Source organism: Oncorhynchus masou, unplaced genomic scaffold, assembly GCF_036934945.1.
Source record: "Oncorhynchus masou masou isolate Uvic2021 unplaced genomic scaffold, UVic_Omas_1.1 unplaced_scaffold_1225, whole genome shotgun sequence".
Taxonomy (NCBI): Eukaryota; Metazoa; Chordata; class Actinopteri; order Salmoniformes; family Salmonidae; genus Oncorhynchus; species Oncorhynchus masou.
The window spans coordinates 86,951-111,962 of record NW_027002051.1 but is presented as its reverse complement, the minus strand read 5'-3'; the positions used below and the strand labels follow the sequence as shown (position 1 = coordinate 111,962).

The window sequence follows — 25,012 nt, the reverse complement described above, 5'->3', positions numbered from 1 at the left end:
GGTATTGTAGATGTGCGTGGGTTTTCCCCTGGTCTACTGTACCTTGGAGTTGAGGTCCCTGTGGTATTGTAGATGTGCGTGGGTTTTCCCCTGGTCTACTGTACCTTGGAGTTGAGGTCCCTGTGGTACTGTAGATGTGGGTGGGGTTTTCCCCTGGTCTACTGTACCTTGGAGTTGAGGTCCCTGTGGTACTGTAGATGTGGGTGGGGTTTTCCCCTGGTCTACTGTACCTTGGAGTTGAGGTCCTGTGGTATTGTAGATGTGGGTGGGTTTTCCCCTGGTCTACTGTACCTTGGAGTTGAGGTCCCTGTGGTATTGTAGATGTGGGTGGGGTTTCCCCTGGTCTACTGTACCTTGGAGTTGAGGTCCCTGTGGTATTGTAGATGTGGGTGGGGTTTCCCCTAGTCTACTGTACCTTGGAGTTGAGGTCCCTGTGGTACTGTAGATGTGGGTGGGTTTTCCCCTGGTCTACTGTACCTTTGAGTTGAGGTCCCTGTGGTACTGTAGATGTGGGTGGGATTTCCCCTGGTCGACTGTACCTTTGAGTTGAGGTCCCTGTGGTAGATGTTCTTGTAATGCAGGTAGATCATTCCTCTGGTGATGTCACAGGCTAGGTCCACCTTCTCCCTCCAGCACAGAGACACATCCTTCCTGGCCAACAGTTCTTCCAGACATCCTCCACTAACATACTAAAACAGATAGACAGCCCGTCAGCCTCACATATTGAAACAGATAGACACCCCATCAACCCCCACTAACATAACATACTCAACCCCCACTAACATACTGAAACAGATAGACAAACAGATAGACACCCCATCAACCCCCACTAACATAAACAGATGAAACAGATATGCACCACATCAACCCCCACTAAGATTCTGAAACAGATAGACACCCATCAGCCCCCACTAACATGCTGAAATAGATAGACACCTCATTAGATTAGCATCACATACTGAAACAGACCTGGATATAAGAGTTGAGTTTAAAGGATAAGGAACACTGCCACACCTGGCATTCCAACCAAGGGGCAGGAATTGAGTAGCAAACTGAAGAAATTCTGAGGAAATTCAGCAACTATTTGAAGTTGATAAAACTGCTTCTTTATTGTAAAACCCAACATGTTTCAGTCGCTTACAGGCCATATTTGCCCAGATGGAGAGGCTCACACACAACCCAACCTTCTATACGTACAGGGTACATCTCCTAGAAACAGACAGTGTGTCTCCCCACTCATCTCACTAGTATGAAGTCGTCATCCGTACAAGGTGGAGGAAGTAACACTCACCTCTAAAATAGGGTAGAGTTTATCTTCCTTCACACATATCCCCAGATACCTAGAATAAATCACAACAATATGTTATTCATATATTTCTTATTTCCATTCTTTTACTTTAAGATTTGTGTATTATTGTGAATTGTTAGATACTACTGCACTGTTGGAGCTAGGACCACAAGCATTTCGCTACACCTCCAATAACATCTGCTAAATATGTGTATGTGACCAATACAATTTTGATTTTATATGGACAACAGAATTATAATGTGGAATCATAATGACATTTATAATATACTGTACTTGAAGATGGTTTAGTGGCTAATAAGACCACCACTCCTGGCCCCACCGGTCGTCACACTATCTGTCTGCCAGGTCATAATATACAATAAGTTACATAAGATGCTCAGGGCTGAAAACATGTTTTGAGGACCAGCTGAGCCAGACATTCAACAACAACCTAGACTCTTGTGAACAGAAACAACATCAAGAAACTCGCCGGTAGCCAATGCTCACCCGAGAGTAACAACCTAAAAACTACATCCATTCCAGACACTGGTTTACAGTATACCTTGACTGAAAGGTTATTACCAACGGCTTACATAAAACCACCGAACATATCAGTCTTCTTACAGTGCTCTGACATTGGAGCCTGATAACATTGCCATTCTAACAGTGAGTAAGTTCCAAATTGCACCCTATGGGCCCTGGTTTAAAGTAGTTTACTATACAGGGAATAGGATTCCATTTGGGTTTGGAGGAAGGCAATGTTCTCAGGCTCCAACATTAGAAATTATTCAGATTTTCACATCATTGTTTGAGTATGGCCCACTCACAGAGGGCTGGATGCCCTATCTGTGCCAGGTACATATTGTATTGGACTCATATTCACTTTCATCATTGACTCTCTATGCTCTGACTTCAGCAGATAAACTGTGCTGTTTAATAACCACTGATACTGTGGCCTTGAAAGAAAGGCTAAAATAAGATTGCTTGGACAAACACAATGCCTTCACACCTTATGTAACCACTTCATACGGGGAGAGCTGGCCTACGTGACAAGGTAGTACTATGTCCCTCCTGCTGTGGCCATTACTGCACCTCACAGACTCAGCAGCATGTGTATACATACCCAGTCATCACCATGTCTTGAGACATGTTAAGACATATAAATGAAGATGTCTGGAGAGGTCTTGAGACGTCTTGAGACATGTTAAGACATATAAATGAAGATGTCTGGAGATATCTTGAGACGTCGTGAGACATGTTAAGACATATAAATGAAGATGTGTGGAGATGTCTTGAGACATGTTAAGACATATAAATGAAGATGTGTGGAGATGTCTTGAGACATGTTAAGACATATAAATGAAGATGTGTGGAGATGTCTTGAGACATGTTAAGACATATAAATGAAGATGTCTGGAGATGTCTTGAGACATGTTAAGACATATAAATGAAGATGTGTGGAGATGTCTTGAGACATGTTAAGACATATAAATGAAGATGTGTGGAGATGTCTTGAGACATGTTAAGACATAAATGAAGATGTCTGGAGATGTCTTGAGACATGTCTTGAGACATCTTTAAACATATAAATGACGCTATCTGGAGATGTCTTGAGACAAAGGTGATTTCTGGGTAGCTATATTTAGCATAAGTATGACTGGAAGTACAGTATAATAACCTATATTTTGGATTGGAATTCAGGAAAGGTCTGCCGTGATTCTGTGGTGCGCGACATAACATCCACTTGAAACTATGCCTTCACACCTTATGTAACCACTTCAGATGGGTAGAATAGGCCTTTGTGGTTACTAGATTATGATGTTCTGGAGCCATTGACTGCACGACATAAAGTACACAAAGCATCCCAGCATTCCCATTCATAGTGTATGCCCTGTAATAACACAGATAATCTTACATAAATCAAAAATTATAAGCTTATCCGGCTTAATGTTATCTAAACAATTTTTATTTAATTTATTACATTGACAGGTATAATGAATCTATTAATATTTATTTTATTTAATAAGCAATGATGCAAAATTCTTACATGGTATCAATAAGGTCATATACCAACTATTATAAGTCGGCATCACAAAAAGGTGTAACTGACTAATACCTGACTATGTTGGGATGGGAGAGTTTTTGCAGGAGGCTGATCTCACGCACGATGCTATCCTGGTCCACATCATTCTTATAGATCTTCACCACCATCACCTTATGGCTCGTACTATGAATCACCTGAGAGAAACAGACAAGTTATTTCACAGTACTATGAATCACCTGAGAGAAACAGACAAGTTATTTCACAGTACTGTGAATCACCAGAGAGAAAGAGACAAGTTATTTCACAGTACTGTGAATCACCAGAGAGAAACAGACAAGTTATTTCACAGTACTGTGAATCACCAGAGAGAAAGAGACAAGTTATTTCACAGTACTGTGAATCACCAGAGAGAAACAGACAAGTTATTTCACAGTACTGTGAATCACCAGAGAGAAACAGACAAGAGTTATTTCACAGTACTGTGAATCACCTGAAAGAAACAGACAAGTTATTTCACAGTACTGTGAATCACCAGAGAGAAAACAGACAAGTTATTTCACAGTACTGTGAATCACCTGAGAGACAACAGACAAATCAATAAATTATTTCACAGTACTGTGAATCACCTGAAAGAAACAGACAAGAGTTATTTCACAGTGCTGTGAATCACCAGAAACAGACAAGAAACAATCACCTGACAGAGTTATTTCACAGTACTGTGAATCACCTGAAAACAGAAACAGACAATAATAAATTCACAGTACTGTGAATCACCTGAAAGAAACAGACAAGTTATTTCACAGTTATTTCACAGTACTGTGAATCACCTGAGAAGAAACAGACAAGAGTTATTTCACAGTACTGTGAATCACCTAAGAGAAACAGACAATAATAAATTCACAGTACTGTGAATCACCTGAGAGAAATAGACAAGAGTTATTTCACAGTACTGTGAATCACCTGAAAGAAACAGACAAGAGTTATTTCACAGTACTGTTCATTTCACAGTACTGTGAATCACCTGAAAGAAACAGACACGTTATTTCACAGTACTGTGAATCACCTGAAAGAAACAGACAAGAGTTATTTCACAGTACTGTCAATCACCTGAGAGAAACAGACACATTTTTACAGTTTAACCACTAAAAAACCTGCTCAAGACCTAGTAATATAACCAGTACAAAATGTTTAAGTGACTGTCTGAAAGGAGCTGTTTTTGCAGGTAAATTAATTAACGACTCCATTATTTCATTGTGATTATATCATCACATAAAATCAAACAGATTGATGGCCAGTATGCTCAGCCATTCCAACACAAAACATGCTTTGTCTTAAATATGCAGCGCAAATGGAACCCTATTGTGCATATAGTACGCTATTTTTACCAGGGCCCATAGGGCTCTGGTCAAAAGGAGTGCACTATATAGGTAGTAGGGTGCCATTTGCGATGCATTCTCGGTTCACTACAGATGGCTTATTGAGGGACCAGGTACCTTGTAGACTTTGGAGAAGAAGCCGCTCCCGATGAGCTCGGCGGTGAAGTTCTCCCAGAACTCCAGCTTGCGGACGGCGGTGCGGAGCTTCTGCCAGCGGTCCACATGGTAGTATTTGTCAGAGGACTCACCATAGAGCCTGGGGCTGGTGGGCTCTGAAGACACATCCACGTCACAGTCACACATCCTGGAGTGGGGAGTGATGTCTGCTATAAGGTAGACACACACACACACAAAAATACACATGAACACGTGCACGCATACACACACACACCCCTCACCTCTGTGACAGATTACACTGAATGCCTGTCCTTACAAAGAGTCTGCAATAACTCTATGTCAAAAAAAAGTAGAGTGGATGAAAGAGAGAACGGATAATAATTAAATCTACGCTCATTAGCTCAATGGGATGGAACGTGCCTCCCCTTTATGGAGAGAAACAAAGAGACATGAATAATGGTTCCTTAAAATAGTGTAGTAGGCCTGGGCAATGCAGGTGAGAGACTGTCCAGTGTAGCTGACTAATCAAGTGACTTGTTTTCCCTCTAGGCTAATAATAACAAGGAAGATCGAGAGGGGTTCTATTCATTTTAATGAGAGCATCTGATGAGAGGGACATGTCCGCCTACTACAGGATGAGGGGGAGATATTTGAAAGTAAAATGTGCTCTTCTGATGATTCATCTGGAGAAGGTGATCCTCTTCCATTAATTCATTTGTAACCAGATAGAGGTGAATGGAGCTTTTTCTCATAAGATTATGTTCCTTAATTGCTTTATGTATAATTATCAGTGTGCGCTTCTATCGTTAAGGAGTCCTTTTTAGGCTTTGAGGCATTCTAAGCCCTTATCAGACATCAAACACAAATGATTGGAATCGACTCTCACAGGAAAATGCAGCTGAGAAGACCAACTCTAACAGGAAGTGTGTGCAGCAAACAAAACCACACTGTCATTGTTTTCATAGCAGCAGGATAGGCACCTTTCCAGGTTTGTTGTTGCTCCCTCTGCCCTTTCACCATGCTGTCCCGACACCGGAAGTCAAGTAAAACAACTTATTTTAAGTAAGATATAGTGATGTGTGTAGCCGTAGAGGCTAGTGATTTTTCAGTGGGTGAACGTGTAAAATGCATTTCATAAAATAAAATAATATACTGGTCTGTCTGTGTGTAGTAAGGGAAGGACAATTCTGTGTGTTTGAAACCATATCGTGTCTGTACCACACTGGAAAGGTGCCTATCCTGCTGCTATGAAAACAATATCTTACTTAAAATAAGTTGTTTTACTTGACTTCCGAGGGAGCAACAACAAACCTGGTCCTGACAATGACGCCAGTGAACAGCACAGACTGACACGCTGACACAATTGGCAGGGCTTTGTCAATCAAGTGGGAATCAACCCCACCATGGTAATCACCATGAGAGGTTAGCTCTCACACACGCTGCCATTGTTTTAACAGCCACAGCCGTGTACAAACAATCACAGTGTTTTCATCTCAACTGCAGCCCCCCCCCCCCCCCCCCCACACATACCATCACCACCACCACCACGGCAACACCAGCCCGGCTGGCTGTCAGAGAAAACGCTTGCAGTGCAGCCTTATTATGTCTCTCACTGGTGAGGATCTACAGTATATCATAGAGGCACACTGTCTTTCACACAGTTACCAGAGCTATTCTGTAGCCTGCTACAATCCACCTCAATCAAACTGTTACTTTCACAGAAATCCCAAGACAAAGCACCCTATATGGCATCCTGTATGGTGCACAGAAACGCACGCTCACACTTCATCCTAGAGCCACACTGTCACAGTCACCAGAGCTGTAGCCTGCTGCAACCCTCCTCAATCAAACAGTTACTTCCATAGAAGTCAGAACATTGTGTGACAGACCATAGAATGTACATCCTATATGGCATTCAGAAAATATGGATGTGGATTACAGTCTGGTTTGTTTGAATACACAATGGTAGAAAAATCAGGTAATGGTGTCATCTTCCCTTAGCATCAATCTGATGGCACTTCACTTTAATTGGGAGTGAATCTCAGTTTACAAACAACAAATCTGTCTCTAGATTGAATTTCATATTTTTGGGATTCAATTTGTGTTTACAAATCAGATTTTTCGGTCCGTCTATTTCAGCTTTATCTTACAGAGGGGTTTTGTTACTGAGCCAAGAGCTGCAAAAAAAGTACGAACTCGAGTTAGAAATGCATCCTAAATGGCACCCTATTCCCTATAGTGCACTACTTTTGACCAGGGGGCGAATAGGTAGAGCACTATGGAATAGGGTGCCATTTGGGCCGCAGCCTTAGTAAAGTGATTTCCTGTGGAAAAGCCTGTTATCACACTAAACAGTGAGTTTGACCTGTGTCTGACCACAGAGGCCTTCAGGAGAAACACTACTAGTGGAACCGCCCTACTGACGTCCTACCCACAGATAAGACATGTCAGTTATGAGACCTTCACAGTGAGACCAGTTCACACCAAGATGAACTGGTGAACCAAGACTATTCCTCAGGGGAACGACTCTCTGTCTGAGGAAGTCCCACATATCTGACTGTTATCTCAGTTCAGGGCAGAGAGAGAGAGAGTCAGAGGCATCTGAACCAAATACTTGTGTACTTCAGCAAGGCCATTTCCTGACTGATGTGGAATCACGTCAACAGGTGACGTCACAAAGGATGACACAGCCTTCACACAGACACGCAAGCGACAAAAGTTTTACTCGAGTCTGACAGGATCCCTGTCATGCAGCAGCACTCTCTCACCTACAGAAAGAAGTGTCTGTGTCCAAAATGCCAACCTATTCCCTATATATTGCAGCGAGCTACTTTTGACCAGAGCCAAATGGGTGCCATTTCGGAAATACCCAGTGCTAACGCTTTTTAAGTTATGTGTTTTCAAATTTTAAAACATACAATCGACATTTACATTATATTCAGTCATCTAGCAGACACTCCCATCCAGAGCGATCCACAGGAACTACCAGGGTCAAGCGCACCAACCATCCAAGATCCTCCCACAGTTCCCCCAAGAGCTGCCCGTCAACCATCTGAGACCCCCCACTGTCCCCCCCAAAAAAACTCAAGCCAATGCCCCCCTCCAAAACCCCAAGCCAATGCCGCCCTCCAACCCAACCAAAACAACCACCCACCCAAAATGCCAACAACCAACAGAAAGGACAGAAGAGAAAAAAGAGAAAACCTAAGGAAAATAACCATACAAAAACAAGACATCAAGGCTAACTATATGCGTTTGAGTACATGTGTGGCACTGTTTCTGAGTGCATGTGTGGAACTATGTGTGTATGTGTGTGTGTGTGTTTGTGTGCACATGTGTGCGTTTGAATGCGAGTATGTCTGTATGCATGTGTACGCACATACAGTAATAATGAACTTAGTGTAACAGCAACATGCCATCCACACATAGGCTTCAGTCAATATGGCAGGCCAGCCAGATTCAGAATCTGTAAATAGTCTCCACTGCTCTGTCTGTTGATCTCAGACACAGACCATTATGGTACAGATTGGAAGCTGGGTCATTAATCCTACATAACGATTTACTCAGGGCTTGTGGCTCCAGCTGAGTGCATTAGGGTGAACACAACACTTGTGTGTCTCAAATGGCACCACATTCACTACTTTGACCAGGGCATATATGGGCTCTGATAGGGAATAGAGTGCCATTTAGGACGCAAAACACAGGGTGGATCCAATGAGGACATTTGAAGTGTTAATTGCCTCGTGGATCTTCAGACATCCATCCAGGGGAGACACAGGAACCCTAATGCTGCCTGCTTATGTCTGCAGTTTGGTGACCAACACAGGAAGAGCATGTAGAGATCCTGTTGTGTGGCTCTACAGCTGATCAATAGGTCTGAAACATACGGCACCCGGCCAGACACCACATATCTGTGGTGCTGAATGTGCTCAGTCTCAACTATAGGTCACATCACACAGGTGGAATATGCAGAAGCCACTTGAATTGTTTATTTAAATGTACAGTATGTACAGTTTTAACTTCAACTGTATGTACAACTTTGGAAGTATGCTTGGGTTCATTGTCCATTTGGAAGACCCACTTGCGACCAAGCTTTAACTTCCTGACTGATGTCTTGAGATGTTGCTTCAATATATCCACATCATTTTCCATCCTCATGATGCCATCTATTTTGTGAAGTGCACCAGTCCCTCCTGCAGCAAAGCACACCCACAACATGATGCTGCCACCCCTGTGTTTCACGGTTGGGATGCTGTTCTTCGGCTTGCAAGCCTTCCCCTTTTTCCTACAAACATAACGATGGTCATTATGGCCAAAGAGTTCTATTTTTGTTTCATCAGACCAGAGGACATTTCTACAAAAAGTACAATCTTTGTCCCATGTGCAGTTGCAAACCGTAGTCTGGCTTTTTTTTATGACGGCTTAGGAGCAGTTGCTTTCAAGTTATGTCGAAATAGGACTCGTTCGACTGTGGATATAGATACTTTTTTACCTGTTTCCTCCAGCATCTTCACAAGGTCCTTTGCTGTTGTTCTGGGATTGATTTGTACTTTTCACACCAAAGTACGTTCATCTCTAGGAGACAGAACGTGTCTCCTTCCTGAGCGTTATGATGGCTGCGTGGTCCCATGGTGTTTATACTTGCATACTATTATTTGTACAGATGAAAGTGGTACCTTCGGGGATTTGGAAATTGCTCCCAAGAATGAACCAGACTTGTGGAGGTCTACAATTTTTTTCTTCTGAGGTCTTGGCCGATTTCTTTTGATTTTCCCATGAGGTCAAGCCAAGAGTCACCGATTTTGAAGGTAGGTCTTGAAATACATCCACATGTGCACCTCCAATTGACTCAAATGATGTCAATTAGCCTATCAGAAGCTTCTAAAGCCATGACATAATTTTCTGTAATTTTCCAAGCTGTTTAAAGACACAGTCAACTTAGTGTATGTAAACTTCTGACCTGCTGGAATTGTGATACAGTGAATTATAAGTGAGATAATGTAAGCAATTGTTGGAAAAATGACTTGTGTCATGCGCAAAGTAGATGTCCAAACCGACTTGCCAATACTATTGTTTGATAACAAGAAATTTGTGGAGTGGTTGAAAAACGAGTTTCAATGACTCAAATCAAATTTATTTGTTACATGGGCCGAATATAACAGGTGTAGTAGACCTTACAGTGAAATGCTTACTTACAGGCTCTAACCAATAGTGCAAAACAGGTATTAGGTGAACAATAGGTATGTAAAGAAATAAAACAACTGTAATAAGACAGGCTATATACAGTAGCGAGGCTATAAATGTAGCGAGGCTACATACAGACACCGGTTAGTCAGGCTGATTGAGGAAGTATGTACATCTATATATGGTTAAAGTGACTATGCATTTATGATGAACAGAGAGTAGCAGTAGACTCCAACCTAAGTGTATGTAAACTTCTGACTTCAACTGTATGTGCCATGTACTGTATGGCTGTCTGTCTGAGATTGTATGGGTTCTTGCTCAGCCTGACCTGAGAGTCCAAATCAAGGCATAACTCAATTATGCATGAACAGCTGAAATGTTTTCTAGAGAAAGAGATAGAGAGTGAGAGAGGAATAAAGAAAGGAAGGAACTGAAGGAAATAATACAAAGGGAGAGACTTTCAATGAACTGAGTTTCTGCCAGGAATAAGGAATGTAATTGCATAATAACATTTAAAGGTTCAAAATAGATGGCATAGCAATGAGGTAAAATATGCAGCTGTTAGCATCAGTGTTACAGTCAGGGAGAAACTTGAAAAAATGTCTAATTTTGCAGTGCGACTGTGACAGCTTGTTGGTTCCAGTTTTTTTTACACATATTTAACCCCCTATTTAACCAACATGATACAAACATTGCCAGCAAAATCATTTTAAATTTGAGATTTTTTTCTGATGAAAACATCTAAATCAAAAACTTCTTAGCCTACTAACTAGTATGACCTCAAAGATGAGACAAGACGGTGTTCTCTGTTTTGCTCTACAACTCGTCTGAAGGTAACCCATACAAATGAATGCACGTATGGGGGTAGTTTTGTGCAAACAAAAATAAGGGGTAAAATAAGTGTCTTTGTTACCATTTATGAATGGAATGTGTTTTCTATGGGGTATAGTAGTAAAGGACTCATTTTATATTTGATCATTTAAACTTTGTGACACCCAGCATCATAACAGGTTATAACACGGTCATAACCAAGTCATAATACTTCATAACAGCTAATATAACTTGTCATAACCTGTTATCACTGTCATGACACATATATTTATACCTGTTGTGACATATATTGTGTGTTTTTATGGCTGGTTATGACACCTATATAAGAGTATAAAACCCCACAATACCACACAAGGCAAAACATTCCATTACACCACACCCTACGTGTCAACAGTATGTTTATGTTATATATATATAGAGAGAGAGAGAGATTTTTATAAATTGACCATAAAGTATTATTGTAATTGTACATACCCCAATGCTCTGTTGCTGATTACTGGGATGAATGCAGGAGCAAATTTCAGGAGCAGGATCAAAAAGTTACATGATCCATTGTATGACCACCTTTCCTTCGTTGAACCAAAAAGGCACTATTAAGGCTCTATTCAAGCTATTTCGTGAAAGTTCAGCGCTAAATATCCATGTGAAATTTAACGGGGGAGTAGAAGGGGGGACAGCAGGCTAAAGATTGTCCATAGGCTAGCAGGTAAGGTAAGTGAGAGTTGAGGATTGGAGGGGGAGGGGATTGTCCATAGGCTAGCAGGTAAGGTAAGTGAGGGTTGAGGATTGGAGGGGGGAGGGGATTGTCCATAGGAGAAGTAGCAGTTGGCAGGGCGAGCAGGTAGCTGACTCGTGGTGGCTATTCAGCAGCCTGATAGTCTGAGGGTAGGAACAATTTGCCAGCCTTTCAGTTTTTGCCATGATGCTTCTGTACTGCCATGTCTGAGTGATTGAAGTGGGGAGAACAGGTCATGGTTTGGTGCCTGGGGTCCCTGATGATCTTCTTGACTTCCTGCGACACCTGGTGTTGTAGGTGTCCTGTAAGGCAGTGTGCACCTCATGGTGCATTTGGCTGCATGTACACCCTCTGAAGAGCCTTGCGGTCTGCGGCGGTGGAGTTGCCGTACCAGGCTGTGATGCAGCCCAACAACATGCTCTCGATGTCACCGTTGTGACTTCTTCACTATGTTGTCCGTGTGGTTAAACCATTTTAGCTTCACTGAGATGTTTACGCCGAGGATTTTGAAGTTATTGACCGTCTCCATGGCAGCCCCGTTGATGTGTCCAACCTGGTTCCTCCTGAAGTCCACAATCAGCTTCTTTGTTTCGCTAACGTCAAGGGAGGGGTTGTTAATCTGGCACCATGTCGTCAGAGTGCTTACCTCCTCTCTGTAGGCTTTCTCGTCGTTGTTGTTGATCGGCAAACTTGATGATTTAGTTGGAACTGTCTGAGGCCACGCAGTCGTGGGTATACAGGGGATACAGGAGGGGACTGAGGACGCACCCTTGTGGGGCCCCCGTGTTGAGGATCAGTGTCTAGGAGATAATGTTGCCTACCTTCACCACCTGGGGGCGGTCAGTCAGGAAGTCCAGGACTCAGTTGCATAGGGAGGAGTTCAGACCCAGGGCTGTGAGCTTTGTAATGAGCTTATAGGGCACTATGGTATTGAAGGCCGAGCTGTAGTCGATGAACAGCATCCTCGCATATGCATTTGTTGGCTGGATGCAGTATATGGCAGGTTACACAGAATGTCAACAGCACACAATGTAACTCTGTCCCTCTCTAACATGTGTTTGTCCAAAACGGCACTCTATTTCCTATATAGTGCACTACTTTTGACCAAGGCATGCATAGAGCTCTGTTCAAAAGTAGTGCACTATATAGGGAATAGGGTGCCATTTCAGACACAGCGTTCTCCTGTAGATCCCATGGAACTCCTCCCATGCATTGGTCAAACAACCAACTGGAACTAAGGATTGTTTCGGCATGTTCAGGGTAGCCAACCACTGTAAGAGTAGGCCATTGCAAACTCCAGACTCAAAGACTACTATCATCAGCACTCAATAAAACAATCATGTTAAGGCATCCTGAAATAAAAGCATTGCAACCTCCATTAAAACCTGGGAGGTATTTGATTATGTAAGTAGGGACATTGTTCCATTAAAATGTGGAATTGACATTTAGTGAGGGAGGACAGATTAGGAATTAAAGAACAGTCTGTTTCTTGAACAGTCTTGGACAGGCGTCACTAATACTGTAGGAAGGAACAACATAGTTTGCAAAGCCACCAGTAATTTACCAAAGTTAACGGAATATTTAGTAATTTTGGTAACTAACAGAAAATATATGGCAATCAATTATAACTTTGGTAATTTATACCTACATTATTTTTTATTCATATACAGCATTCATTTTTATTTGTATCTATGTGTCCATATTGTCCATGAGTTTCTAGTAGATAATAGGCTAATTGATGAAATAAACATTTAATCAATAATGCCATTATTTTCAATTATCTCTGCAACTCATCCAACTGTTGACTTTTTTCACAACTGCCACCAGTTTGCCAGCAAAACATTGACAACAAATACATAGTAAAATAAATAATAGTGTGTAAAAAATATATAAGGATATTTCATACTGAAAGCATTGTCTTGTTTATTCTATGTGTAACTCTGTTACTCTGTGTTGTTGTATGTGTCGGATTTCTATGCTTTATATTGGCCAGGTCGCAGTCGCACCTGAGAACTTGTTCTCAAACAGCCTACCTGGTTAAATAAAGGTGAAATAAAAAAATAAAAAATAAATGTAAAAAACTCATGTTACATTTTAGCAGACATTGTTATCCAGAAGAGCTTACAGCAGTGAGTGCATACATTATACTGGTCCCCTGTGGGAATTGAACTCATAACCCTGGCATTGCAAGTGCTATGCGCTACCAACTGAACCACACATAAAAACCAATGTTGTTTACTAAGTTTCTGGTTCATATTTACGATAATGTTTTACAGATATGTCATTTTATTTTTTAAATCATCTTAGTTAATTATTTTATATATTTTACATGTGAAAAGGGCAGAGAGATGGCAAGAGAAATTACAGACACCTGTGTTAATCTTAACCCTTGTGTAGTCTTAACATTCTGTATTCTCCCCTTGTCTTAAGGGTACAAAATTCACAAGAATTTACTAAACCCCTAAAATAAAGCAAAGGAACAACCTGTCATTCATCACAAACTTTGATATCTTTCCCTCTACACAATGCAGAAAGACTGCATTTAATCAGTGGACAGCAATCATTTTTTATTACAACACCTGTCATAATTCTTGATTATTATTATTATTGCTAAAGGTACTGCATAGGTGTAAACATACATTTTTTTAGCAAGAGATAGCACCTGTATAGCCTAAGAAAGTAGCAGAAATGTGCAGAAAGTTTTGAATGTGTTTTATTGAAGGGAAACAATAACAGTCTTTTTTGGCAACAGTGATATATTCTTATATACTGTACAATGAGGAATTCAACTACAAAATACTAGTCTTCTCCCATTTTTTAAACCATTGCCCCCACCCACAAGGTGTATAAACAACAACAATAAATAAGAATAACACAAGATAATAGATACAAAAATGTGAAGAACATAAATCAATCAACACTAATTAGCACATGTAGGACAGTATGCAAGTGTGTGTGTGCATGGACTTTGCTGATGCATTTCTCACATGTGCAGCACATAGTATTTGTTTTACAATCCATATTTGGGGTGCAGAATTGGCACCTCTTCCTCTTGCCTTCCCCAGCTGCAGCCTCAGATGGATCAGGACAAGATTCCGCCCCCTGAACAGCTTTCACAAGCCCTGAAGAGGCTGCTGTGCGGGGGAGGTGTTCCCTTCTTTGAATGTATGGGGTTACAAGTGCCTTTCCCAGCTGCTCCAGGAACACCCTCCTCTTGTTCCGCTTATCAGGCATCCAGGTAGGGTTGAACTTGTTCCATATCACAAATTGTAACATCAATTAGGTTATGGAAGATGACCAGGGGCCAGTGGGCAGTCATCCTCCTGCAGCTTTAAGTTCTAATCACCTTGTCCAGGATGTCCATGTGTCCTTTGTTGTGGTTGTAGTCCAGGACGATGGCTGGCTTTCTGTCCTCACGATCACTGATCTCAGCCATTTTGTGCAGTGTGCTCTGGGGGATCACATTCTTGTTGCTCTTTGGGAGGTAAGAAACTGGAGTGGAGGTGAGCATGAAGGCAAACTTTGATGAAAAGGCCTCTCACCCCCTTGTTGCGAGGAGTGCAGGGTGAGCTCAGGCTTGTTCTTTCTAACTGTGCCAACCATGGTGATCTTCCCCTTCATTTCAATCTGTAACACACATAATCTCAATTTCTCATTGTGTGTGTGTGTGTGTTTTTAGTGGTGTGTAAATTATTTTATAACTGTTGGGTCAAAAACCCTAAGACAATCTTTGTACCCTGGTGGTGTACAGCTTTCTATGACATATGAACAAAGGTGATGTTTCACTTTTTCTAATGTTGGGGTCAATCTAGGAAAAGTAATCAAATTTCAAGTTGAAAAAATATAATTTAGGGTGTTTTCTCTGCTGTTAAACATAGTGGCGGATCAAGGGCTAACTACCCACTAGATAACAAGTGGTAAACTACAATCGTGGCCAAAAGTTTTGAGAATGACACAAATATTAATTTCCACAAAGTTTGCTCCTTCAGAGTCTTTAGATATTTTTGTCAGATGTAATTATGGAATACTGAAGTATAATTACAAGCATTTCATAAGTGTCAAAGACTTTTATTGACAATTACATGAAGTTGATGCAAAGAGTCAAAATTTGCAGTGTTGACCCTTCTTTTTCAAGACCTCTGCAATCCGCCCTGGCATGCTGTCAATTAACCTCTGGGCCACATCCTGACTGATGGCAGCCCATTCTTGCATAATCATTGAGTTTGTCAGAATTTGTGGGTTTTTGTTTGTCCACCAGCCTCTTGAGGATTGACCACAAGTTCTCAATGGGTTTAAGGTTTGGGGAGTTTCCTGGCCATGGACCCAAAATATCGATGCTTTGTTCTCGGAGCCACTTAGTTATCACTTTTGCCTTATGGCAAGGTGCTCCATCATGCTGGAAAAGGTATTGTTCGTCACCAAACTGTTCCTGGATGGTTGGGAGAAGTTGCTCTCGGAGGATGTGTTGGTACCATTCTTTATTACATTTACATTTACATTTAAGTCATTTAGCAGTGAGTGAGCCCACTCCCTTGGATGAGTATCAATCCCACACATGAATGGTCTCAGGATGCTTTACTGTTGGAATGACACAGGACTGATTGTAGCACTCACCTTGTCTTTTCCGGACAATCTTTCTTCCGGATGCCCCAAACAATCGGAAAGGGGATTCATCAAAGAAAATGTCTTTACCCCAGTCCTCAGTAGTCCAATCCCTGTACCTTTTGCAAAATATCAGTCTGTCCCTGATTTTTTTCCTGGAGAGTAGTGGCTTCTTTGCTGCCCTTCTTGACACCAGGCCATCCTCCAAAAGTCTTCGCCTCGCTGTGCGTGCAGATGCACTCACACCTGCCTGCTGCCATTCCTGAGCAAGCTCTTTACTGGTGGTGCCCCGATCCCGCAGCTGAATCAACTTTAGGAGACGTTCCTGGCGCTTGCTGGACTTTCTTAGGGGCCCTGAAGCGTTCTTCACAACAATTGAACCGCTCTCCTTGAAGTTCTTGATGATCCGATAAATGGTTGATTTAGGTGCAATCTTACTGGCAGCAATATCCTTGCCTGTAAATTCATTTTTTTGCAAAGCAATGATGATGGCACGTGTTTCCTTGCAGGTAACCATGGTTGACAGAGGAAGAACAATGATTCCAAGCACCACCCTCCTTTTGAAGCTTCCAGTCTGTTATTCGATCAGCATGACAGAATGATCTCCAGCCTTGTCCTCGTCAACATTCACACCTGCGTTAATGAGAGAATCACTGACTTAATCACTGAATTAATATTTGTGTCATCCCTTTCCTTGAAAGATACCAAAATTCTGGTAGTTTACTGGTGAACTTCGAAAGTTTCCAGTAATATTCCCTCCCTTTCCAACCTTATTTGCAAGTCATTGGTCAGATGAGGGAAGAGTGGAGTGTCAGTGTCAAATCTGAAATAGTTTGGGTGTTTAACTACAACACCCCATACATTCTTGAAAATGCACCATAAATCAGATAATAACATTTGGCATCCCAAACATCACCTTATTCCCAATATAGTGAACTATAGTGAAAAAGTCAAAAGTATTGCACTATAAAGGGAATAAGGAACCATTCGGGACAGAGCCAACAGACCTAGGGCTCAGACACACCAACAGTGTTTGCTGGCCGAGAGTACTTAGCACCTCTGAACGTAAATTGCAAACCGAATGTACATCGGTTTACCATGTGGAATCCCATGAAAAATGTTGCCAGTAAAACATCTACAGCAGGTGAGCCCTGACATTTACATTTACATTTAAGTAATTTGGCAGACGCTCTTATCCAGAGCGACTTACAAAACACAGCTCGCTGATCCACATTTGGTGCGATGTGAGCAAGTCTTTACAGAAAGGTTTTCCCCATGCATGCTTCACTATAACATACAGCACACAGTGACATCTGTGTGAGCTAAGAGGCTAAGGCTATGAAGTCAATCGGACAGAACGACTGCATCGCAAATGGCATTCTAATCCTTTTACAGTAGACAACTTTTGACCAGTGACCACATGACTCTACTAGAAAGTAGTGCACTATAAAATGAATAGGGTACCGTTTGGATGCAACCACCAACATATACTTGTTGTAACACACTCTATTTTCCCAGTACTTTTGTAATCCTGATTCTGAGGAGGACAGGCAGAAAGATTCAACCCCTCTGATTACATCATCATAAACAACAACAGCCTCTCCCAGCCTCTCCCTCCTCTGAGTCCCCTCTCCTGAGTCCCCGCTCCTGAGTCCCCTCTCCTTACTCCCCTCTCCTGAGTCCCCTCTCCTGACTGCCCTCTCCTGACTGACCTCTCCTGACTCCCTTCTCCTGACTGCCCTCTCCTGACTCCCCTCTCCTGACTGCCCTCTCCTGACTGCCCTCTCCTGACTCCCTTCTCCTGACTGCACTCTCCTGACTGCCCTCTCCTGACTGCCCTCTCCTGACTCCCCTCTCCTGACTGCCCTCTCCTGACTGCCCTCTCCTGACTCCCTTCTCCTGACTGCACTCTCCTGACTGCCCTCTCCTGACTGCCCTCTCCTGACTCCCCTCTCCTGACTGCCCTCTCCTGACTGCCCTCTCCTGACTCCCCTCTCCTGACTCCCCTCTCCTGACTGCCCTCTCCTGACTGCCCTCTCCTGACTCCCCTCTCCTGACTCCCCTCTCCTGACTGCCCTCTCCTGACTCCCCTCTCCTGAAAATAGCCTTATTTATATTGCAGCATATTGGATGGCTGTCATTCATATTCCATTCACCCAACTCAATGTAACAGAGGCAGGTTTAGGCTACTACGTATATGATACTAAAATGTTCCCTGTACCTATCATGAGGTTGCTACAACCTAGCTTACGAATGAAAGTTTGCAATGCACGTGCACAGGTCGAGAGAATTTAGAGTAATCAAGGTAACAGACAGTCTTGCCTGCAACAGCACACTCTTGCCTGCATCTAGCTGATCCAACAGTTGCAAAAAAGAGTTTCTATTGGACAAATTCAGGTATGTTTATCACCGTTTCATTCGGATTGCTTCCGTTTAATATTTTTTTTCAACAGAATAAGATGAATGAATAATCCCCTGATCACATGCAAACACAGTCCACTTTCATAGCAGCCACATGTGGACAACAGCTAGTTGTATATACAACTCGTTCTCGCATCTACACTATATATACAAAAGTATGTGGACACACCTTCAAATAAGTGGATTTGGTCATTTCAGCCCATTGCTGACAGGTGTATAAAATAGAACTCACTGCCATGCAATCTCCATAGACAAACATTGGCAGTAGAATGGCCTTAATGAAGAGCTCAGTGATTTTCAATGTGGCACCGTCATAGGATGCCACCTTTCCAACAAGTCAGTTCCGCAAATTTCTGCACTACTAGAGCTGCCCCGATCAACTGTAAGGGCTGTTATTGTCACGTATAGTCCCGCTCTTGCCTCCCCTGGCGCTTGAGGGTGCCAGGCTGCCCTTCATCACACACTCCTGCCATCAATTACGCACACCTGCCTTCCTTCGTCACGCGGTTCAGCAATATTGGACTCACCAGGACTCACTTATCATCTGTTTATTACCTCCCCTATATTTGTCAGTTTCCCTGCTCTGTTCCCTGCTGATTGTTTTTTGTCTTTGTTTTTTGTATGCTGATGATGTTCCTGTCTCGTTCCATGTCTGTTCCTTATTAAATGCTTGACTCCCCATACCTGCTTTGTCTCTCCAGCGTCAACTCATGTGACAGAATGCATCACACAAAGCATCGGAGCGTACTGGCGTTCCGGTTGGTATAGTGGCATCGGCTCTGGGTCTCCACCAATAGAACACGTGGTGCCTAGCCAGCTCGTCGGGCTTCCACGCCCTAGCTGGCTCGAGAGGTTTCCTTGCCCCAGTTGGCTCGGATGGCTCCCATCCCACATCGGGCCTCAGCCGGATCGTCAGTTCTTGCATCATGCACACCTGCCATCAATTACGCACACCTGCCTTCCCTTGTCACGAGCTTCAGTGATATTGGACTCACCTGGACTCACTTATCATCTGTTTATTACCTCCCCTATATTTGTCAGTTTCCCTGCTCTGTTCCCTGCTGATTGTTTTTTGTCTTTGTTTTCTGTTCCTGTCTCGTTCCATGTCCGTTCCTCATTAAATGTTTGACTCCCTCTACCTGCTTCGTCTCTCCAGCGTCAACTCATGTGACAGTTATTGTGAAGTGGAAATGTCTAGGAGCAACAATGGCAAAGGGGTAGGCCACGCAAACTCACAGAATGGGACTGCCGAGTTCTGAAGCGCGTAATGTTTAAAAAACACTCACTACTGAGTTCCAAACTGCCTCTGGAAGCAACAGAGTTTCATGAAATGGGTTTCCATGGCCGAGCATCCGCACAAAAGCCAAAAATCTCCACACGTAATGTCAAGCGTCGGCTGGAGTGGTGTAAAGCTCACCGCCATTGGACTCTTGAGCAGTACTAAACCTTTATATCAGTACTAAACCTTTATATCATGACTGCTAACTGCTACACACAGCCTACATTATTGTGACGTCATAGTCAACATAGCTACTAGAACTAACGTGTTAGTAAACCCTCTATAATCATGCAGTACAGTGTACACGTACAGTCAGCAGCAAGCAGTTTAGCAGTTAGACTGGTGGGCCCCGGTGGCAATAAATTAATTAAACCAAAAGCTTACCTTGGCTTGGAAGAGTTCCAGTGTTGGATAGCCAGAGCCAGCTAGCTAACATAGCATCCCTTCCATTTTGAGCCAGGTGTTTAAGTAGGCTAAACTAGGTAGCTGCATTTGATGCTAGCTAAGTGAGTGAACATGAAAAAAATAGACTACGAAATATGGCTAGCTCTCTCTTTCTCTCTCACTTTCTCTCTTGCTTCTCCTTAATTTTGTAAGAAATGAATTTGTTTGAACTGTCTCTCTCTGTTTGTGTGAACTACTCACCACATTTTATACACTGCAGTGCTAGCTAGCTGTAGCTTATGCTTTCAGTACTAGATTTATTTTCAGATCCTTTGATTGGGTGGACAACATGTCAGTTCATGCTGCAAGAGCTCTGATAGGTTGGAGGACGTCCTCCGGAAGTTGTCATATTTACTGTTTAAGTCCATGGAAGGGGGAGAGAACTATGAGACTCCTAGGTGTTGTATTGAAGTCAATGCACCCAGAGGAGGACAGAAGCTAGTTGTCCTCTGGCTACGCCATAGTGCTACCCTACAGAGTTCTTGCTGCAAGAGCTCTGATAGGTTGGAGGACATCCTCCGGAAGTTGTCATATTTACTGTTTAAGTCCATGTAAGGGGGAGAGAACTATGAGCCTCCTAGGTGTTGTATTGAAGTCAATGCACCCAGAGGAGGACAGAAGCAAGTTGTCCTCTGGCTACACCATAGTGCTACCCTACAGAGTGCTACTGAGGCTACTGTAGACCTTCATTGCAAAACAGTGTGTTTTAATAAACTTTTTGGTGACGTGAATATATTTTGTATAATATTATCTAAAAATGATAACTTTTATAATATTTCACTATTTCTATTTTTATGAAATTCGCTGAGGAGGGTCCTCCTCTTCCTCCTCTGAGGAGCCTCCACTGTCCTTCACATTCTCTATGGCTTCTGTTATCATTCACTTAACAACCATAAGCAACCACTTTAACAGAAAACTCCAATTCCCAGCACATCTTCAAAGTCCATATTCAGAAAGGGTCTCAGGGTAGGAGTGCTCTTATCAAGGATATATTTAGCCTTTTCGATTACAATGACTGATCCTAGATCAGCACTCCTACTCTAGTATGGCCCTGATATTCCTTAAAGCAAAGGTTATTTTAGATGCTCAAGTCTCTATCATGCCAGTACATCACTCTCATCAAATGTATTCACCTGGAGCCTGTTCAGAGAATTGAGTCTCTGATCTTCAAACCACAGAGGATAGACAGACAGACAGACAGACAGACAGACAGACAGACAGACAGACAGACAGACAGACAGACAGACAGACAGACAGACAGACAGACAGACAGACAGACAGACAGACAGACAGACAGATAGATAGATAGATAGATAGATAGATAGATAGATAGATAGATAGATAGATAGATAGATAGATAGATAGATAGATAGATAGATAGATAGATAGATAGATAGATAGATAGATAGATAGATAGATAGATAGATAGATAGATAGATAGTAGGACATTTCTCTGACTCAACACCTCTGAACACGGTTAGGATAGTAGCGCACAATACTGAGGAGTTTCTATATTAGGACAAGACAGTTATACACACTTAGTCACACTGTATCAGAGACTTGGCCTGCGCCCCAAATGGCACCCTATTCCCTTGTGCAGTACTTTTGACTAGGGTTCTGGTTAAAAGTACATTTTACATGTTTTTATTTTATTTCACCTGTGTATCCTCATATCCAGAGTGATTTACAGGAACACTTAGAGTTAAGTGCCTTGCTCAAGGGCACTGACAGATTTTTCACCGAGTCGGCTCAGGGATTCGAATGAGCGACCTTTTGGTTACTGGCCCATCACTCTTAACCGGCAGGTAGCTGGTAAATGGGAATAACAGAATAGGGTGCCATTTGGGACACATCTGAATGGTGCAGGTTTGGAAACAGAAACACACACACATCTATATGACACAGAATATTATTACATCTACAAAAGCTGCTGATCATCAACAACATCCAACTCAATGCACGGTGCTCCATGCACACATGCTTTAATCACCATCACGGGCAAGCAGCAAAACATATTAGAAAAATGAAAGATATAAAACAATTCAGTGTAATGGATGGAGTCACTCGGAATCAAAGGCATGTGACTAAGAGTAAAAATAGAGCTTAGGATAAAAATGCAATGCACTACTTCTGTAAAACTGTGAAATATTTCTATATGACACATAGTTGTCATGGGAACATCAAAAACCAAATGATATGATAGAGATGTCATATAATGCGTTTGTGGTATATTTTCATAGCATTTTCAATGCAATATTAAGAGGGGTAAGAAACAGTTACAGTACTTACTCCATTGATTTAATAAGCTATTCATATGCATCTTGAGGATGGGGGGAAATGCACTGGCCGCCAGTCAGTGCAATACCCAGTAGTTATAGTCTTTATCTAGAAGCTGGGGAGAACCACATGCATGCAACAATGAGCAAACACACACACACACACACACACACACACACACACACACACACACACACAGAGCCAGGACTGTTACTATACTGTGACATACATTAGGCTTTGCGTTCATGCAGGCATAAACAAATAATCAGTAGGCCAGCTGTTGCATTCACATTTTCCATGCAAGGAATAGAAACATTGACCCTGTCTGTAATTTCTGTAAATATCAATTCAAATATTACAAATGAAAACAGGATTACATAAGTAAAGTAGGGTAGGCTATGACAAATACTAACAAATGAGTCTTGATTTTGGATTAAGAGCCAGCCATTTGCCCAGTACGATATTCTATTCAATACATTGTTGGTATGTAGCCTAATCTTCACTTCTTCCATCAATGATCTCTTGTTATTAGAAAAATATTAAGGGAAACTTTAGGCTATAACTCCATCCTTGAACAAAACTCCAACCTTGAACACATATTTAACACATACTTGATCGGTATAAATGGTACTTACATCGTTATAACAACAGTCCAATTCGTTTATAAAGAGTAAAGTGTTCCACCAGAAATGTATTGATTATATTCTACACAGTGATATATTTGAACTGCGTTCGCTACGTAGGATACACTGGGATCCGAATTCGGTGCGCTATGCACTGTTTCCGAATGCAGTTTGGGTCTTCAGTCTCCAACCAACGCACTCGCCACTCAGGGTGTGAAAGCGGTTGCACGGCGGAGCGGGGGTGAAACAGTCTTGATGAAATTCATGTTTGATGGGTTGCCTTTGGAGCCAACTGTAATTACGCCGGTTGATATCGCTCAACTCAGTCTCCACCCACTCTGTAAGCTTGAAGCTACATTATAGCCACCGATCAGTTGTGCTCTTGGCTACTTTGTAATCATGCAATAGAAAATACATTATTTTTTCCCCGTGTAATTATTCAGCAGGTACAATAAGAAGAATAAGGCACAAGATGTAAATAGCACAGTATATACTGTAATATAAAGTACCAGTCAAAAGTTTGGACACACTTCCAGGGTTTTTATTTATTTGTACTTATTTCTACATTGTAGAATAATAGTGAAGACATCAAAACTATGTAATAACTGATATGGAATCATGTAATGACCAAAAAAGGTGTTAAACGAATCAAAATAAGTAGCCACCCTTTGCCTTTATGACAGCTTTGCATACTCTTGGCATTCTCTTGGCAACCAACTTCATGAGGTAGTCACCTGGAACGCATTTCAATTAACAGGTGTGTCTTGTTAAAAGTTCATTTGTGGAATTTCTTCCCTTCTTAATGCATTTGAGCCAATAAGTTGTGAAAAGGGAGGTGTGGTATACAGAAGACAGCCCTATTTGGTAAAATACCAAGTCCATATTATGGCAAGAACAGCTCAAGTAAGCAAAGAGAAATGACAGTCCATCATTACTTTAAGACATAAAGGTCAGTCAATCCGGAAAATTTCAAGAACTTTGAAAGTTTATTCAAGTGCAGTAGCAAAAACCATCAAGCGATATGATGAAACTGGCTCTCATGAGAACTGCCACAGGAAAGGAAGAGCCAGAGTTACCACAGATGCAGAGGATAAGTTCATTAGATTTAACTGCACCTCAGATTGCAGCCCAAATAAATGCTTCACAGTGGTCAAGTAACAGACACATCTCAACATCAACTGTTCAGAGGAGACTGTGTGAATCAGGCCTTCATGGTCGAAATGCTGCAATGAAACCACTACTAAAGGACACCAATAATAAGAAGAGACTTGCTTCGGCCAAGAAACACAAACAATGGATATTAGATCAGTGAAATCTGCCCTTTGGTCTGTTGAGTCCTTTGAGATTTCTGTTTCCAACCGCTGTGTCTTTGTGAGAAGCAGAGTAGGTGAACGGATGATCTCCACATGTGTGGTTCCCACCATGAAGCATGGAGGAGGAGGTGTGATGATGTGGGCTGTGCAAAGCTGGCATCTAGGCAAAGAGTGGGTACTTCGAAGAATCTCAAATATAAAATATAGAGATTTTTTAAAACACTTTTTTGGTTACTACATGATTCCATATGTGTTATTTCATAGTTGTGATGTCTTTACTGTTATTCTACAATGAAGAAAATAGTAAAAAATAAAGAAAAATCCTGGAATGAGTTGGTGCATCCCAACTTTTTACTTGTTCTGTATATAATAATATGCCATTAAGCAGACGCTTTATCCAAAGAAATGTACAGTCATGCATGCACACATTTGACATATTGGTAGTCCTGGGAATTTAACCCATTATTCTGGTGTTGC

General features: G+C 41.9%; 1 protein-coding gene across 2 annotated transcripts in view; it reads right to left on the bottom strand.

Moving 5' to 3' along the window:
* LOC135529976 (dual specificity testis-specific protein kinase 1-like) overlaps window positions 1-23,454 on the bottom strand; it is a 47,811-nt gene extending 24,357 nt beyond the window's left edge. The window contains exons 1-6 of one of the 2 annotated variants that reach the window (XM_064958372.1): window positions 23,235-23,454; window positions 22,612-22,714; window positions 4,826-5,034; window positions 3,405-3,526; window positions 1,292-1,340; window positions 540-689 (exon numbers count right to left, since the gene is read on the bottom strand). In XM_064958372.1, coding sequence (XP_064814444.1) covers window positions 540-689; window positions 1,292-1,340; window positions 3,405-3,526; window positions 4,826-5,034; window positions 22,612-22,642 — 561 coding nt within the window. In that variant the 5' untranslated portion in view covers window positions 22,643-22,714; window positions 23,235-23,454. The remainder of the gene's footprint in view (window positions 1-539; window positions 690-1,291; window positions 1,341-3,404; window positions 3,527-4,825; window positions 5,035-22,611; window positions 22,715-23,234) is intronic. The other variant, XM_064958373.1, reaches the window with a different exon arrangement.
* Window positions 23,455-25,012: the final 1,558 nt, after the last annotated feature.